This window comes from Carassius auratus, chromosome 7, assembly GCF_003368295.1.
Source record: "Carassius auratus strain Wakin chromosome 7, ASM336829v1, whole genome shotgun sequence".
NCBI classification, from domain to species: Eukaryota; Metazoa; Chordata; class Actinopteri; order Cypriniformes; family Cyprinidae; genus Carassius; species Carassius auratus.
This window is the reverse complement of record NC_039249.1, coordinates 10,679,689-10,697,759: the sequence shown is the minus strand read 5'-3', so window position 1 is coordinate 10,697,759 and position 18,071 is coordinate 10,679,689. Positions and strand designations below refer to the sequence as shown.

The window sequence follows — 18,071 nt, the reverse complement described above, 5'->3', positions numbered from 1 at the left end:
CATCCATGTGGGAAAGCAGGAAATTGTTTTATGAGTTGTGGGATTTTTATTTATTTCATTAATTTATGTTTCAGTTATTTGAGAACCATTTCATTCTCTGAACCCAACTCCCTTTTATGTAAAATTTTCGACCTAAAAAAATAAAGAAAATAATTAAGCCAAATTAATGCTCCAAGTTTAATTTTAATTTCTTTCTCTTCTTGTTTCTCCTGTTTAGCTCATCCCTTCTCTTTTTTATTTTTTTTATTTTGACATCTACAGAAAGAAAGTAGGTTTATAACTCTACTTCCATGATTAAGAGCAAAATATGTTTGTAACTTTGTTGTTAGACAGTAATAGGGAGCATCCCAAACCCTGTGTTAAAAACCTGTTTACCCATGTAAGGAAAAGAATGAATGTTTGTCATGAGCATGGAATGGGATCTGATACCTAATAGACATTAGATTGATTGTTTGACTGCAGGCTGTTTAACGAAATAGTGTTGTTGAGGTCAGATATCACAGGATAAGATACGATGTATACTGTTGATACATTCTGTTTGTTTTGCTTCATCTTCCATGAGCATTGTCTCTAAATCAGATCATTTAAAGAAAAGATGGTTTGTCACTTGCGTAATACTGCACATAATAAGAGAGCACCATGTTTAATCAGCGTTAGTGTGATGGACAGAGACCTATTGTTGTTTTTGTAAAATCCAATCACATCTATTTTCCATAATGTTTCTCCCACTATCGCTGGTGATGTCTCCTGCTTTGTGTGGCACTGTCAGAAGAATAATTACCTATGATCAACACCATCTCTATTAAGTGTTTATTATAGAAAAGACTTGATTTATGATATACACTTTCAAAATGAGAGATAAAAAAAAATGTGTGGGAGGAACAAACTGTTCTTTAAATCACAAGAAAGAATAAGTGCAATAGCTTAAACAGAATAACAAAAATCCTCTGCAGAAACCCAAAAAGAAATAACCCTTTTTTTGAGTTGGCATATGTGCAAACTCTCGTAGGAAGATGAGTGATTTAATGAGTATTTACTCTCCCATGCACACTAAAGCAGCAGAGCTTACTTGCATGCTGTTGTTTGGTGTCAGTGCATAGAATATCTGCCCTAGTCCGGCTTGAATCGCTTTTTACCAGTTTTCCCACCCTGTTCTCCCTCCCCAAAACTGCTACCCCCACCTCCCTAATTTTGTCCCTGTCAACAATCCACCTCCCCTCCACACCCACTTTTCTCTGGGGTGTGTGTGAGCTCACAACAAGGCTGTGTCAAATTCCTACATTCATAAACCATAATGACTATGATGTTATTTGTCGATTTCAGAGGTAATGAATCACGCAGAGAAAGATGTGCAGTGACATGAAGCTGATGATTCTTCAGAAAATCAGGGTAATTTTACAAAAACTCAAGTGTGTGCATGTATGTTACATTCTCAAAGGCATACAAAGAAATAAAAAATTAAGTTTTAATATGAATTGAATGAACCATTAAACCGAATGGTTTAAATTTAATAAATTCTATAACATCCGTTCACATGCTCCATTCAGTCTGATCCAGCGCTTTTCTGGTCTGTTTCCTTCTGCTGTTGTCTGGAGCCATTGTGGGAGTTGATGAGTGTTTTGTGCCTATTCTCTGTGTCTAAATGGTGGATGGCCATCGAATTAGTCTGGCCAGGTCCATGCCAAAGCCTTTAGTACAACCGCCTCTCAACATTAACTAGACAAAAAATAAAATCCTCTCCAGGTCAAAATGACCAAAACATTAGGGTCAATTATATAGAATTCAAATAAAATATTCGAACATTTACATCATTATATGTATGTCATGCAATTATGTGTACAGTATATTTACATATGTAATCCCAGTAAGAACAGAACATCCTTTTCTGGAACACACTGGTCTGGTTTGAACAAGGTCTATACATTTAGCTGACTTAGTGATGTGTACTAGGACATGCTGTTGCGTCTCTCCCCTTGTGGCTGAGACATATATGGCATGTTTACAATGATCAGTTTGCTTGGTCTGGGCAATCTGTAAGCTTGTTTTGAGATTCTACAGCCTTTATCCTAGCATGAGCTTCAAATAGGTGTTTGTGCGCAGGATTAGCAATTAGAGTGTAGGGCTGCTGTGCTAACGACGATTATGGGCTAAATATGAGCACAGGGTCTATAGACTCGATAAGTATGTCAGACTTCATTGAGCTAATAGCAATATCCATTCTTTGAATACTTTAAAGATATCTGATGCTCTTTTTGAAAATGCCCCTTCTTAATGTTTTCGATACAGCTGCAGGTCTGGTTTTAACCACCAGGGGGTTTGACTTACTGTTTTCCTTTGCGTGCTGCAAGATCCGGTTTGTTCCGGTGTCAGAGTTACAATAGTGAAAGCAGTGAGTTGTGAAAAGAATGAATGACACAGATGCCGAGATGGAGAGAGGAAAGCAGAAAGGAACATGGTGGTTTTTATCAGACTTTTTTTTTTAGAAAGCAAATGGAAAACAGCCAACCCAAGGTTTCAGAGTCTCAATGCACTAAACTAGAAAATAGAAAAGCAAGGACACACACACACACACACACACACACACACACACGATGACTCCTGCCAAGAACACCAGAAAAAGAAAACACTCAGGGTATTTCTGTAACCTGTAGAGGAAATATCATTCTCATGCAATCTGATGCCAACTCTAATGATAGACATTACTCAAGTTAATAATGGCTCATGAGAGACAAAATAAATGTCAGCAAATTATGTTTATTGTAAAAAAAAGAGAGCTGTAGTGTATCATTAGGACCTGGTGATTAAGTATTCCAAAATGCACAGCGTTTATTAAAAAAAAGACAAATAATTTTTACATTTCTATACAATTTCTATTATATTTGATTATAATTCACTGCTACAGTAACACTAAACACATAATAAAGTTAAAATATGGTTTACACACAACATCTCTTTTTAGTGACTGCTTGGATTGCAAGTTGTTAGTGTTGTGAGAGAGCTCCAGATTGAATGGTTGTTGATTTATTTTTGTATTCCTCCTCTGCAGATCTCATAGACCTCCCTCATCCTGTTGTACAAAAAAGAACTATCATTCCCAATACATAAAAAAGGCATCTCGTTATTATTTAGTGTTGAGAGATCCGAATGTTTACACAGTTTGGATTCGTTTGTCTGTGTTAGCTGGTTATAATACAGAGACTATTGTCCATGCTGCCAGTATTCTGTTTAATAGACAGCACAAAGCGGTTCTCTTTTACATGCCAGTCTGTCAGATGTAGCTTCTGTTCAAGAAATTAAACTCAAAACTGTTTCAGAGTTATTGTAAAATTAAATGCTGTTGTGTAAACTTTACCGATTTCTTTTTCCGGCAGTCTCCACAGAGGCAGCCTACACATCCGTTCACAACCTGAATGACACAGAGTATCATCTGGATCAGAGACAGACCCAAGAGTATGGAGAACAGCACGATGTGCCAGAGAACCACATTCTCGGGAAAGGCACACTCGGACCATGTGGTCTTATCCCCCAGGTAACTGCTGTTCCTGTTACAGCGAGATGAAAAGAAGAGAGAAGGAGATTTAGTTGAAGTGCGGGATAAGAGCTCATCTAGTGGCCATACAAAGAACAGCAATTTCCTTTTGCAATTTCATTTCATTTTTCTTAAAGATTTTAGGTGTTCTTACCTTGCCGTATCCTCGAAGGGATATACCCAATCACCATTCTTGTCTTTGCATAGAGGCCCAACAGCCAGTGCTGCAATGGCAACAGAGGCACAGTAGGCCGACCCAACAATGCCAAATACAGAAGAGAAAACAGAATTCAGCATCTGAACGAAAAAAAGAGAACATGAAACATTAAACTATCAAAATCATTTATATATAGACTGCATTTACTGTATATGCAAAAGAGAAAGTTGTTTATATGTTTTTACATTGTACGGCTCCACTAGTGAGCTTCTTGTTGTGAATGATAGTGATTTTAAATTTTTTTGTTAATTGTTACATGTTAGGGTGATTTTCTTTGTCAGATTTACTCACACGACAACGGTTTCCACAACAACCAGCCCCGCAACAGCCTTTGCCCCCGGCTCTGATGGCTGAGCAGCTTGGACACATCATCTGATGAATAAAAGTGAGTGCATATTAACTTATCGTAAACTGTGATCTCAACGAGATAAGGTTTGCCGTAAAGCAGGTTAAACAATGTTTGTGTAAATGACTTAAATCTAGGATAAATAATTTGTACTGAACAGTTCAAAATTAAGATTCGTTATTGGCATCCATGATTCCATGAAGAACTTTTAACGTACTTTAAAGTGGAAAAATGCTCTTCGGATTATTAAAAAGTGCTTCATACTGAGAAAATGTGTTCTTTAAATAACTGTTCACTAAATGCTTCTATGGGAAACCCTATATTGTTCTTCTGACATCACTTTGCAAAATCAAGTTTTTGGAACGTTTATTTTTAAGAGTGATTGTTTTATCAAAATGCGCTTAATCACACATCACACATCACACATCTATTTTTTCTCTGATATGTGTACTTGCTCATAGCATGTTCCTCTGTAAATGCACTTATTGTTTGATGTGATCCTGAGCCAGCTTACATAACTTATAACTTTACTCAGGATTAATCCATCCAGGTCATATCTGGTCATATATATATATATATATATGTGTGTGTGTGTGTGTGTGTGTGTGTGTGTGTGTGTGTGTGTGTGTGTGTGTGTGTGTGTGTGTGTGTGTGTGTGTGTGTGTGTGTACCATTAAGGTACTAAAATGAACCTTAAATGCACCCTTCAGGGGTAAAAAAAAAAATGTACAAAGATGTATCTTTCGAAAAGGGTACTGTGACAGATTTTGTACCTTTTTTATTCCGTTCTGAGCATTGAATCTCTGCATAGTGGACCACTGTTTGTCATCACTGTATTTGCTCACCACAGATATATTTTTCTTCCTCCAATCTAAAGTTCCTTTATTCTTATTGACTTATGCTAATGCTTATTCAACCATACTTATTTTATTTATTGATTGGTGTGCCATGGATTATCATGAATTAAATAAATAGCACACAAAGCCTTGTTGCAGTGTTTGAAGTATCTGATGTTCTACCTAAAACATCAGACCAGGTTAGGCCTGTTCATTTAAACATTAAACATTAATACTCCACTAATAATCTCACATTCTCAGAAAATTAAAAGGTACAAAACCTGTCACTGGGGTGCTACCCTTTTACACATTTGAACCTTATTTAAGGGTGTATTTAATACCTTAAAGATACATATTAATACCTAAAGTGTACATATTAGTGCATATTAGTATTTGTACCTTTCAAAAAAGCAGCACCCCAGTGACAGCTTTGGTGAGTGCATCTCATAATAACAAGACAGACAGATTTGTTTTAGTTTTTTAGGAAACAGCCAAGTTCAGGCAAATGCTGCATTAATGATGAGATCAATTAAATAGACTGAATTACTCACAATTAGTCCACCGCCGAGCACACCTCCCATAAGCCAGACTTGAAGGGAAATCTGGCCAATTTCCAGCTGTTCTCCATTAGGGAAGAATAAAAGTATATTGGCTATTATACACATAAAAGCTGTGGGCAGAAGAATTAGCCCCACTAACCGTGCACACTTCCCAGTACACATTGAAATGGATCTGTATTTTTTTTTTAAACTTTATAAATCAGGAGAAATGGTCAAAGGCTGTGTTATTCTCAGTGCAGCACAGGCTCTGAATGATTGCACAGAATGCCATTTGAGACTTGACAATGTTTACAGTGCTTTTATCAGTGCCATTTATGGTGCGTTACCATAACAGTGGGAAGTGGATGAAGTTTCTGGTTTGGATAATTACTGACATGTGTACGTGTATTGTGGCTGGTTTGATCAGTGTAAGGTGTGTGGGGACAATAGTTACAGTAAAGCCATAAAATGAATCCTGATAAAAAAACAAGGCCCATTTTACAGCCCTGTTTTATAATATCTTGTGTTAGAAATGGCAACTTTATTTATAATGGTTTTGTAAAGGTTAATGATACTTCTGCATTGTTATTTCTTTTCAGATATTCTTCATTCAGTACCATTCACTAAAACACTTCAGTTTAAGTAGTTTACTGTTTGTTGAAATAACATTTTTAATAGGCTAGATGTTCTTTTACCCTTATAAAGTGTTGTAAGGTGTGAAAAAAAGCTTGAAAGGACCATGACAATTAAGACAATTTTTTTTCCTTTCAAAAAAAGTTGCATGGAACATTAAACCCTAACAGAAGCTTACTGTAAAACTCAAAAGAGTTTTTACCAATGGTTTTTAATACCTAAAACAGTTAAAATGACTGTTGAGGTGACTGAACGGACATCTTGGCAGAAAATAAATAATATGGACATTAAAAGTAGTCATAAAAAGTATATTTTTTCTTTGTTGAATATAATAGGACCTGGGCGCCGCGTTGCATTCTGGGACGTGGCGGTCATTTTGATGGCCTCGCGAATGGAAATATACAGCAAGTCGAACGAGAAGAAGCAGAGTTGGGAGAAAGAAAAAAAATGTTAAAATTGCAAAATGCTGTGGGATTTACAGGGATACGCTAAATAGGGATGACAGGGACTGTAATGTGGACAAAATCGGCACTATTAATGGTTTGGATCTATATGAAATTCCCAACAAAGAGTGGAGCGCCACCAACGACGACGACTTGCTGTCGCACTTTTTCATTACAGATATCTTCGGCTACCTTTTTTGTTTTGTGAGCGCACTTCAGAACAGTAACGAAGCTACAAGTCATTGGAGTCTCATGTGTGGTTCACAAATGGATGGGTTCAGGAGCTGCAGGTCATAAAGCAGACAAACAGTTTACAGTAATCCGGACAAAGGTAAGCTGCGCTCCACCTAGCTGCTAGTTTAGTAACCGTTAATGCTAACAGCCATTCAAACGTGTGCTTTTAACTATGTGTTTAAAAAGTTTAGTTAGTAGCTGTCTGTCAACCTCCCGTTTTTTCCGGGGTTCTCGCGTATTTTAGCTCTTTCCCCGCTGTCTTCCCTTTTAGTTTTTTCATGTAAAATATCCCGTAAGCCCTTCCATCGGACCTGTCAAAGATGAATGTTGAAATATGCCCGTATTTTGGATGGGTGGCCCGGAAAATTTCGCTTATTTTCAATGTCAATGTTGACTTAAGCTATATAAATTAATATTCAGATGTTATGGTCTCCGTGGTCGCGCCTCATAGCAGGAAAGCTGTGGAAAGTTAATCCATTCTCATTTATTTCCCCATGGCGATTTTTTTTTTTTTGCGCTATTACAACCCACAATACAACAATGGTTTACCATGGTTGGAATAGATTTTTTATTAATTAAATTAAGACACACGGCTGAGAGGGAGTACGTCTAAACACTGCGCAGTAGTCCGAATGGCAGTAAAGGAGGCCATTAACATGGCGGCTACGCCAAGGCATGTCGTCACGACGACCAAGGGTAACGGTAGAACATTAAAACTTGTTTATACTTTTTTTTTTTTATACTAGAAATAAAATACTACTTTTTGAGACTTTAAAGGAGGATAACATTTTAATGTTTATAATATTTGGCCTTGTTGGTCTGTAATCTGTAGGATACGTAAATCTGTGACGTTATTAAGTGGTGCACGTGAAATTCGCGAGAGGGGAAAAAAAAAAAGTTCGCGAGAGGATTTGAAGCGTTGAACGTTAACAAATGTCACAACTGCTCGGGTTCAAAGCAAGGTAAGTCATTTAAAACAAGTTATAGTGTAACACTAACCGACAGTCAGATGTTATTTGATGTGTTTTGTCGAAGGCGTCGACAATTTGACAGTTTTTCGATGTTGCTAGTTCAAATTCAGGTAACGTTAACGCCATCCAATTAATGTTTAACATCGAGGTGTTGTTTCAAGTATTGCGTTATCTGACATAAAATATGTTCGTTGTTGGATGACATTAACTGCAAATTCAGTTAGCCTATGTAATTAGCATGAAGATGAGTAATGTTAGCCTATAATTTGCCCTGGAGCATTTTAGCTAGTAGTGCGTTGTAAACTTGGAACGTTACTGTTAATTGAGTAAAGTTACAGGGCCTAAATATATTGATCCGAAGATACAAAAGTGGTTCCGTGTGCATTTAGTAAATTAAGATGATATGTTTATTAATAAAGTGTTAAAAAGTTTAAGGAATGAGACACTGCATGTGCTTGTACTAGGTTTATCAGGAAAAAACACGATGTATGCACTTATTTAGTCATAGCGTTGTTTTGTATAACGTTAGTTCCCCTAGAAGTATTATTTATGGGTTTTTTTAACATGATTTATTTGTAACTGCGTCATCGCTGAGCTGTTTGAAGGGTAGTTCTTGTTTTGTCCGCTGGGGGGCAGACCCTTCCCGCGTTTGAAGGCGATGTTTCACGTTAACTCGACAAATCCCGTGTATTTTACCTTTGCTGTCATGTTCCAAGTGACTTTATTTTCATTTCCGTTTGATACGTTTGATGATGACAACAGCTTTATATTATTACAGTCCTGGAATTGCTTCTAAGCTTCTGGTTGGCCAACAAGCACGTTACCTCACTGTAATACACACGCCTCCTCTCAGCCTCTGTTGAATAAAGCTCCGATTTTTTAAACTAAATGATATAACCAAGTGGTAATACGAGTGTGTAGTCAAGATACCATGATGTACAAGAGTATTGTCGGTTAAAAAGAAACGATAATAAAACCAACGTCGTCGTCATATCTGCTGTGTCAAAGAATGTGGTTCCTGCTGTTGACTGTTTTTGGGTATCGCTTCTCGGCCTTTTGGCTAAGATCAAGTGTAGTATCTGTTCTTATCAGTTTAATATCTGATACGTGCCCTACCCGGGCACCATATATTAAATTGATTTTTGGAATTGGGAGATGGAATAGGGGCTTGCTCCGTCCACTCCACGCATCGACCCGGTATTGCAGTACCTCCGGGAACGGTGCACCCCCCTAAAATGGTTAAAAAAAGAATTGCAACGTATGTCGATTACATTAATGTAGTGTGCTTAATAGAGAAGTGTGTATTTGTCACCGTGGTGGTCTGTGTGTTGTGTTGTGTTGAGGATTTTGTGTTGTATGATTATATATTTTGCCTGTTTTCCTTTGCTTTCCAAATGCTTTTAAACTATTTATCCGCGTTGCATGTGTGTGCAAAATGAATAAATGTGGTTGTCGAGCGCACGCGCGTTTCTAGTGTTTCTTGAAGTAGGCTGTTGTTGCTTGTCGCATGCTTCTACCAGTGAGTTTTTGACAAAATGACGAAATTAATGTTCTCTTCTGTTCGCATTCTCGTTGTCTCGAGTTTGTCCTCGCTGCACGATGACGTAGTTGGGATAGATTTCTATACTACGCTTACGCGCACGTTGTTTTCTTTTTATATTTATATGGTATAAATAAATATCTGGATGTTTTAGTAGACCTATAACTTTTATACTCTTGTCACGGAAAGCACACAGAGAGTGACAACGAAAAATAATATTCGATTGCTGAACTATTAGACTATCAGAGGAAAAAATAAAGACCATGGTTACCCATTTTTTCATAAAGAAAAACAAAATTGTAATTTAGTTTTATTTCTAAAATTAATCAAACTAATAAAAAAAATATACAGCTTCCATACCAAACTATTTTATTCAAAACTGCCATAATTTGCTTAAAGTTTGAATACACTACTAGTTTAAAATCACAGTATAATATAACTTGTGTAAGCCTATGAAATGCATCTATATCTCATAATAATGGTTTAATTTACATTAAATACTGTCTTTAGTGACAGCCCCACTTTGCACGTTAAAATCCAATACTGAGCATGCTCGTCAAACATCCAATACATATTGAATCTGATCCTACAGGCTGCAGCAAGGACCTCTTGGTTGTCTCAGGCATTTTACAGACTTTTGTCTGTCATAGGGATGTCAACGATTAATTAATGGATTAATCTAGAGAGAGATTGAATCTATTAAAGTTTATCGATGGCCGGTTACCTTATTTAATATTGGAATGCATGCGGCTCATGCACAAAACATGTGCGAGCAGCTGTGAGTGACCCTTTATAAATGCATCATCATTCAATCATAATGTACAAATTAGGCTTTTAATGTGATTTAAATATTAAAAGGACATTAAAATTGAAACAACACAAAGTTCTTCATCATTGAAAGAAATAGAAATGTAGTAACTAAGTAATTTCACCAGATTATTATATATTGTGCGCTTTGCAGGGCTGCGGGACACAGGACAGAAAGGATATTCATTCCTACGACTTATTAATTTGTGGCAACTGCTCATGTTTCATTAATTTTGTTCCTTAACCCATGATATATATATGTATATGTATATATATATATATGTATATGTATATATGTATATGTATATATGTGTATATATATGTATATGTATGTATGTATGTATATGTATATGTATATATGTGTATATATATGTATATGTATGTGTATATATGTGTATATGTATATATGTGTGTGTGTATGTATGTGTATATCATGTATGTGTATATAAATCTTGATTTTAAATTAAGCAATACATGAGGCAGAACCTTCAAAATACCAACAAGGTAGGCAGATATCTTCATATTGTTCCAGTTAAAAGTGTGAAATTCTCTTGTCAGAACGTGTACACGACAAATTGATTATCATCACCGAAACGGGTAGTTTTCCACATTTAGAAAAATATTAGATTACAAATTTTCTATGAAAATATACTTCATTAATGCCTGATTATATACACGGAGTAAAAAATTTGCTAAATCATCATGGTTTCTCTGTTGTTAGCAAAACATGCTAAGACACCTCATCCTCCACAACACCATTTTCACTCACCGCAACAATTTAAGGCCAGTTGCGGTAGAGAGAACCTCTTTTTCGGTTATGAGAATTTAATCATACAGTTAAATTAAATATTATTTAATAACAAAACAAAAAAGCTTAAGCAAAGGCTAGGGTGACCAATTTCAGAGAAAACGTTTATACCAACCCACCAAACCCCAGGAAGGAGAGAGACATTGTGGGTTAGAGGTTACAGCAGGAGTAGTTATCAAAAATTGTTGGGAAGCCTACACAAATGTTGGTGCATCTGTCATTATGAGGACTTTCTATAAGTGTAATGATTTTTATACTGAGCAACAGAACTTTGTGTGTGTGTGTGTGTGTGTGTGTGTGTGTGTGCGCGCACTGCTGTGTGTGTGCACTTTGGATGGGTTAAATGCAGAGCTAGGGGTGTGACGGTTAGTATATAACCGTGAGACCGGTGGTTATAGTTGAACACCGTCATTAGAACTCTATAACCGCCAAAAACGTGTCATTAAAATATTTTTTACAAACATTTTTTATCAAAAATTTTCATTTTTTAGATAGGATCATAAGATGCGCAATATATCGGGAGACATGGTTTTTACCACTTAATGAAGTTTTGTAAATCGTCAGACATGATATTTACCACTTCATAAAATTTTGCTTTGTAGAAAACCTTTCTTAAAAACGAATTTCGTTTTGTACAAATTTTATCTTAATTTTAATAAATGGTTATCATTGTCTGCTATATTTGCTTTTTATTTATCAAAATACATGCAATTGGTTGATGAAACGTGACATGGAAGCAGCAGCGCGCCGCGTTCACTTGCACTGCACTGTGAACTAGAGCACATCTCATCATAAATGAAACTCAGCGTAGGCCTATGCCTCATACATTAGCATTAAATATCTTTGCTGCATCCTTTCTAGAACAGACAATGGCTTTTTTTGCGGCTCGCATCAGCAAAGCATTGCATCGCAAAACAATCAGTGGATGGCGGGCGGGTGCGGCTTTGAAATTTGCTCAAAAAACATTGGTGCGGATGATGAGTTTTGTGACAGATCTCCTTAATAAACGGAGGTCTGAAATCTCTGCCCCTTTACCGATCAGAGTGGCGCTGATACGGAGTTAACCCGCTATCTCCAAGAACAACCAATTGACTCTACGGCAGATCCCCCCCCCCCCCCCCCCCCAAAAAAAAGACAAAGACATTTATAAAAAAATATTTCTATTACACCACAATTATTGTTCTTCTGAACTTTCTATCAAAGAAACCTGAAAAAAATCTACTCATCTGTTTTCAACAACAATAATAATAATAATAATAATAATGTTTTTTTTGAACGGCAAAACAGCATATTAGAATGATTTCTGAAGATCATGTGACACTGAAGACTGGAGTAATGATGCTGAAAATACAGCTGCACACCACAGAAATAAATTACATTTTAAAATACATTCAAGTGAAAGCAGTTATTTTAAATGGTAAAAATATTTCAAAACTTTACTGTTTTTGCTGTACTTTGGATCAGATAAATATAGTTTGGTGAGCAGAAGAGACTTTAAAAAAACATTACACATCTTATGGTTCAAAAACTTTTGACTGGTAGTGTATATATAATATATTTAAAACCCCAGTTTTTTAATATTAGAATGATGAAAAAGTTGTTTAGATCACTGATTCAAGACTCACTCATAAACCTACTACACTTGTTTCATTTATGGATGAATCAGCATTTTTGAACGATTCTCTTGAATGAAAAATTAATTCATTGACAAATAAATTAAGACACTTGTTGCCACCTATTGGTGAAACAATGCAATCGACACAAACGTTATTTAAAGCGCAGTACTTTCAAAAGGGGATTTGTTATATTTTGATCGCTGCCATATAGACATCAATGTTTATATTTAAACTATAAACTTTATCCCAGTATTTCTGTGATAATATAAATGACTGTAAGACAGATATAATACTGTGTAGTTGAAAAGACTGTTTGTGAATATGTTTCATAACCAAACATGGTAAGAGCTCTCTCTGTGTCAGCGGCAGTGCGCGCACGGATTTGAATGATCCGGTAAGACTTTAGTCAAATGTTTAACAGACTCGGGGAATCGTTGTCTTTTAGAAATGAGATCGAGAGGGTGTCTGAATCGAGATCGCGATCTTTTAACGATTAATCGTGCAGCTCTACTGTATGTCATATTGGAATAATTTCTAAAGGATCATTTGACACTGAAACCTGGAGTAATGATGCTGAAAATTCAGCTTTTGTCACCACAGAAATAAAATTCTGGTTTAAAGTATATTAAAAAGATAACCATCACTTTATCATAATATTACTGTTTTTACTGTAGTTCTGATCAAATAAATGCAGCCTTGATGAGCAGAAGAGGCTTTAAAAAACTTTTATTTTTTATTATTGATGCTAAACTTTTGAATGGCAGTGTATTTAAATATGACAAAATGCAGCAGTTTTAAATTCTAATTCAAAAACAATTATTAAAGAATGGTTAGGGTTAAATTGAAGGAGAACATCTTTATGGAAAAAAGAAAAATATATTGTGAACCATCTTTTTAGGAATGAGCGATTTTGTAAAAGCTTAAGGTTCACACTTGGGTGTACTCTTTAGCAGAACCAACTCTTTCAGTAGAAAGAAAAAAATCCACTTGAGTTATCAAAGACTACATTCCCACTGTCAATGACAATTAATAAATAGTTATTACATAATTATATGATTATTACATAAAATATAAAAAAATAAGAAACATTATTTGTAATAATGTATTGTTAATATGTTTTTAATAATAAAACTAAATTACAAAACTAATATTAGTCTTGTTTGTTTTCTAACATTGCACTATTAAGTATTTATTTTTGCGGAAAACCACAGGGTCCCCTTTAAACAGCTTCTCTTAAAACTTATTCATAAATCAGCTGTGACAGAATTTTACTAAGGAATGGGGAGAAATCTTAAGCTAAGAAAAAGAGTGAGGACGACCTTTTTGGTATGGATGATGTCAGCATGATTACTAACTACACCCACAGTGATTGGCTGATAAGGGATGGGTATCTGTCAGTTATTTAATAATAGAAATATTGTAGAATGAGATATCATGTTGCCATAATCAAATAAAGATTTCAAAATTAAAATGTTGCAATATTCAAATAAAGTTTGAACTAGAGTGTCACTAATTAAACAAGCATATGTTCAGCTAATTGTCAGCCTCTACATGTCTGCATCTTATAAATAATTATTATATGTATAAGCAGCCTTTTAATTAACAGACGTTAAATATTATGGCTGATATGACAGTAAGATTTAGTACAAAGGTAAAATAAATCCAAACTGGATTGCTGTGGAAACAGCCATTTTAGGATTGTGTATGATTTGGTCTTTGTGATTTAGCTGTCCTCTTGACTACCACTAACTTTTCACAGATTTAAGAGCTGATTTTTACATAAAAACACTTTATGAAGTACTTGAAGAAGAGTCAAAGAGTCCTAAAGATGTGGAGATAGGAGCAACATTTAGTTTCACTTAAAATATTTTGTGAAAATGGCCCCTGGGGTTTATACCCTATGTTAACTAGTTATGAAGCACTGCAAAATAATTTATGCCAATATTATCTAATTTATTTTCTACATTAAATATTATTTGTTTGACTATACCACATACTTAATATGCTTATTATCATTACCGAAATCATGAACCTCATTTCCGTAACCTATGTATCATTACCGCAACATGCATTCTTTTAAGATTTAACAAATTTAAAAATAGTAGTCTGCTTTTAACTGTATGTGCAGAATCTATACATTATGTTCTTTCAGGTTTGCCACATCATTTTGAAAATATTTCAGCTTTTAATGAAAAAATTTATAAAAATGGGTTGCAAAATGCAGAAGGTGTTGCGGTAATGAGAGAAATAATTGAAAAACACATAAAAATGTGATTATAAAAATATATTTTATACCAAAGTTTCAAGTAACTGTGCATGACTGTTAATAAACCATTTTTAAAAATGTAAAAATGTATTATTTTTCCCCATGGCACTGGACTTATCAGAGTGTTACGGTAATGAGATTTTTAACGACATGTTTTGGAAAATGTTCAAAAAATGGTTAAATTGTCAGTAAAACTTATTTCAATTTATGGTCACCGACACTTCAGACCTGGTTCTTAATGCTTAAAAAGAAAATTTGTTGATACAAACATTTTTTAAAATGTCATGTATGAAATCTTTGAAACTACGATTTCGTGAGAATCACCCAGTTAAAAAAAAAAGTGTCTTTTTCAGAGAAATGTTTTCAATCTATGATCAACAAAACAACCTGTGCAGCGATTTAGTTAAAACAATTGCACAATTTGTTTTCTGTAACAAAAATAAAAGAATTGCAGACGATTTACAAACTACACACAATATGAATGAAACATATGCTTGTTGCAACTGAAAAAGCTTTTGGTTTGTTTTAGTGTTTCCCCTAGATTTACAGCTTTTGGGGGGTTGGGGAAAATTGACACAGACATCAACACTTAAAGCCGGGTCTTTTGCAAATGGGAAAAAGCCACTCCGATCGCACAGTAAATTTGCTCAAATATCGTGAATACACACAGAAAACTAACATTGCCATGCCATTTTCAACACGAAAACTGGTAAAAAAAAAAAAAAAAAAAACAACTTTAGAAACTCTTAATATAATTTCCAGCTATTTCAATATATGTTAATTTTTCCTCATTTTATTGTCAAAGGGAGGAAAAGTGCATTTATTTCTCAAACACAACAGATCCATTATTGAACCTCAGTGAAAGTTTGATCATGACCCATTTTGTAACACAAACGGTAAACGGTAACAAATGGTTTTGGATTGTCTATATGACACTTTCATGTAAGCAGAATATCGTTGTGGAGAGATCGCTAAACTCATAGGCTGTTTTCATATCATCATCATCATCAGCGCTTTTTCCGCCATCTCTGTTTTGGGGCTTAGAGCTCTTCTCATCTGGCAACCACAAGCATGATCGCTAGTGAAGACTTGTTAGCAATGTATGCATGATTACATAAATGCCAAATAAAAAACAACGTTTCAGGATAAACAGCCATTCTGGGTCTAAACCTGTCATCCGGTGATGAGTGGACTTTTGATGCTTGTCAGGGGCAGGATGCTCAGCACTTAAACTTTGAGAAGGAGAGCTACTCCGGCTGCTACTCGCAGTACAACGAGTGTTGCCATCTTCAGTTCCCTGTGAGCATTTAAAAAACAGAAATATTTTTGTCTGGTTTTCATCTGTTTGACACGACATTTCCCGCCGCGTGCTATCCATCCTCTAGTGCTCATCTGTATGTGACGCAAGTGTTTTTGTGTGAGTAATCTGGCGCTATAAAGAAAATCTAATCCAGTTTACTTGACCTTCAAGGGGGGCGGGCCGAGCCGTTAGGGGGGCGCCCGCCCCCCCTTATATAATGGTTGGGGAAACCCTGTGTTTTATGTTAAAGTACTCAGTTGTGTGTTTTTCTGGGCTTTTTTTGGAGCGTTATCTTATGCAAATGTATTTTGTGTTAGTTTTCATGCACACATGACAGATTTTACTTTCACTTTGCATTTGTTCAAATTTACCATGCTAAAAATCCTAAATGGCGGTTCAGAAGACCAAAACCTGTGTTTATTGGTTGAATATGGGACAGTTTGAACCAATCTGGGCATTGGGGGGTGGGATTTAGCATCAACAATCGTTCCTGTTTGGCTCAAAGCAAAGAAATGCATTGGTTTCTTCTGACGAATCAACGTTGTCAAAATGTGATAACGTAATCACGTACACTAGGAGCCGCTGAATATCAAAATATGACACAAGTTCTCCGAAAAGCAGAGAATCTCTGCTTTACAACTGTTTTTCAGCATTCAGAGAAGATTAGCTAATTGTCTGTGGTCTTTAAGGTTGGGTTTCTATGTTCTGAGGAGAATTTTATGTGCTGATTTACTCTACTGTTGCATCATGGGAATGTTTTCTCTGTAGAAGTATCATGATATGCTGTTAATAGTTAGATTTGTGGTGAAACCTTCTAAGAACAGGTGAAAATATTCTGCCTTATTTGTGTGTTTGATAGATTGTAGTAAAGTAGTGTCTCATCGTCACTGAGAATAATGTTCCCTTAAGTGCTCCCCCTTCAGGGTTGATGTAGAATTCATACTTACCTGGCAGGGGAGATACCATGATCAAGAAGGTGGTTCACCCAGGGCGAGGCTCAGCCATTGCACTCCGGTTGTGCTGACCCCTGCGAATTCCCCAAATGTGGGAATCTCGACTGCATAATTTCTGGTAGTGGGGGACTGCGTTCGCGCTCTCCCCTGATCTTTTGGTTAAAAATAGTAAAATTTTGTAGTGTTAAAACTAGTCTGTGTTGAATTTTCTGTGTAGAAAGTGTTTGTAGAATTCTGAAAGCACGAATGCAAAACATTGTCTATGCCTATAAAACAAAGTAATTTGTTTAACATTTTAATAGAATGTAAATATTGAACAAAAGTATAGTAAGTGTAGAGGTATGTTGATTTTATCAGACAATGTCGCTAATAATTCTGGATTTAAGGAATAAAGTGCGAATGACTCCTGGATATTAAAACAAATATAAATACATTTTAAGTATCACAACAGAAAAATGTGAAGAGCTTTTTGGGGCATTCAGTTGTATACAATAGATTTTGGAGAATTAGGTAAGGACTGTATTTGTGCTGGAATAGGTCATTTTGTATCTGCACTGGTGTGTTGGTAAGAACACATAAGACTGAACCAAAGTTAGGAGTTTACTGTTGATTAGGTTGAGTTGTAACAGTGAGTGGTCTGAAAAGATCAAAGAATTATTAGAAATACAGCTCATTTAAATAACATTCACTCAAGCAATAATACAGGTTACATTTGTTGCAGTACACAATTGTCCACAAGATGGCGTCGTAAGGTTACTCTTAGCATTAGATATGAAAGCCATGTCAGAAACTCCATCACATATTATTTATGTGTGTGTGTGTATATATTTGCACTCTAGAACACTAGTCAGTCTGAGGGGGCTAAGGCTCCTCTAGATCTGTGAATGCAGGAAGGCGGATCAGACGAGGTAGATATTTTCGTTAACTTGAATCTCTGCAGCTCTGATATGGCCATCAGAACCTGGGAATGTCTTTACAATTTTGTCTACTAAACCATAATGCTCGTGGTAGTTGTGGATCGATGAACATTACA

The 18,071-nt window shown here is 35.7% G+C and overlaps 1 protein-coding gene, 1 long non-coding RNA gene and 2 other non-coding genes across 4 annotated transcripts; 3 read left to right on the top strand and 1 right to left on the bottom strand.

Annotated features, from left to right (window-relative positions):
• The first annotated feature begins 1,336 nt into the window (after window positions 1-1,336).
• LOC113105909 (uncharacterized) lies at window positions 1,337-4,101 on the top strand. Its single transcript, XR_003292416.1, has 3 exons — window positions 1,337-1,389; window positions 3,372-3,529; window positions 4,028-4,101. It is a non-coding gene; the product is annotated as an uncharacterized LOC113105909 (long non-coding RNA).
• LOC113105890 (transmembrane 4 L6 family member 5-like) lies at window positions 2,750-5,734 on the bottom strand. The gene is made up of 5 exons (XM_026267260.1): window positions 5,480-5,734; window positions 4,038-4,118; window positions 3,684-3,826; window positions 3,353-3,542; window positions 2,750-3,067 (listed from the first exon to the last, which is right to left on the bottom strand). The coding sequence occupies exons 1-5, from the start codon at window positions 5,648-5,650 to the stop codon at window positions 3,050-3,052; spliced, it is 603 nt and encodes a 200-aa protein (XP_026123045.1). The 5' UTR covers window positions 5,651-5,734; the 3' UTR covers window positions 2,750-3,049.
• Window positions 5,735-8,788: 3,054 nt separating this feature from the next.
• On the top strand, window positions 8,789-8,979 carry LOC113106651 (U2 spliceosomal RNA). Its single transcript, XR_003292526.1, has one exon. It is a non-coding gene; the product is annotated as a U2 spliceosomal RNA (small nuclear RNA).
• An 8,045-nt stretch (window positions 8,980-17,024) lies between these two features.
• On the top strand, window positions 17,025-17,188 carry LOC113106644 (U1 spliceosomal RNA). The gene has a single exon (XR_003292519.1). It is a non-coding gene; the product is annotated as a U1 spliceosomal RNA (small nuclear RNA).
• Window positions 17,189-18,071: the final 883 nt, after the last annotated feature.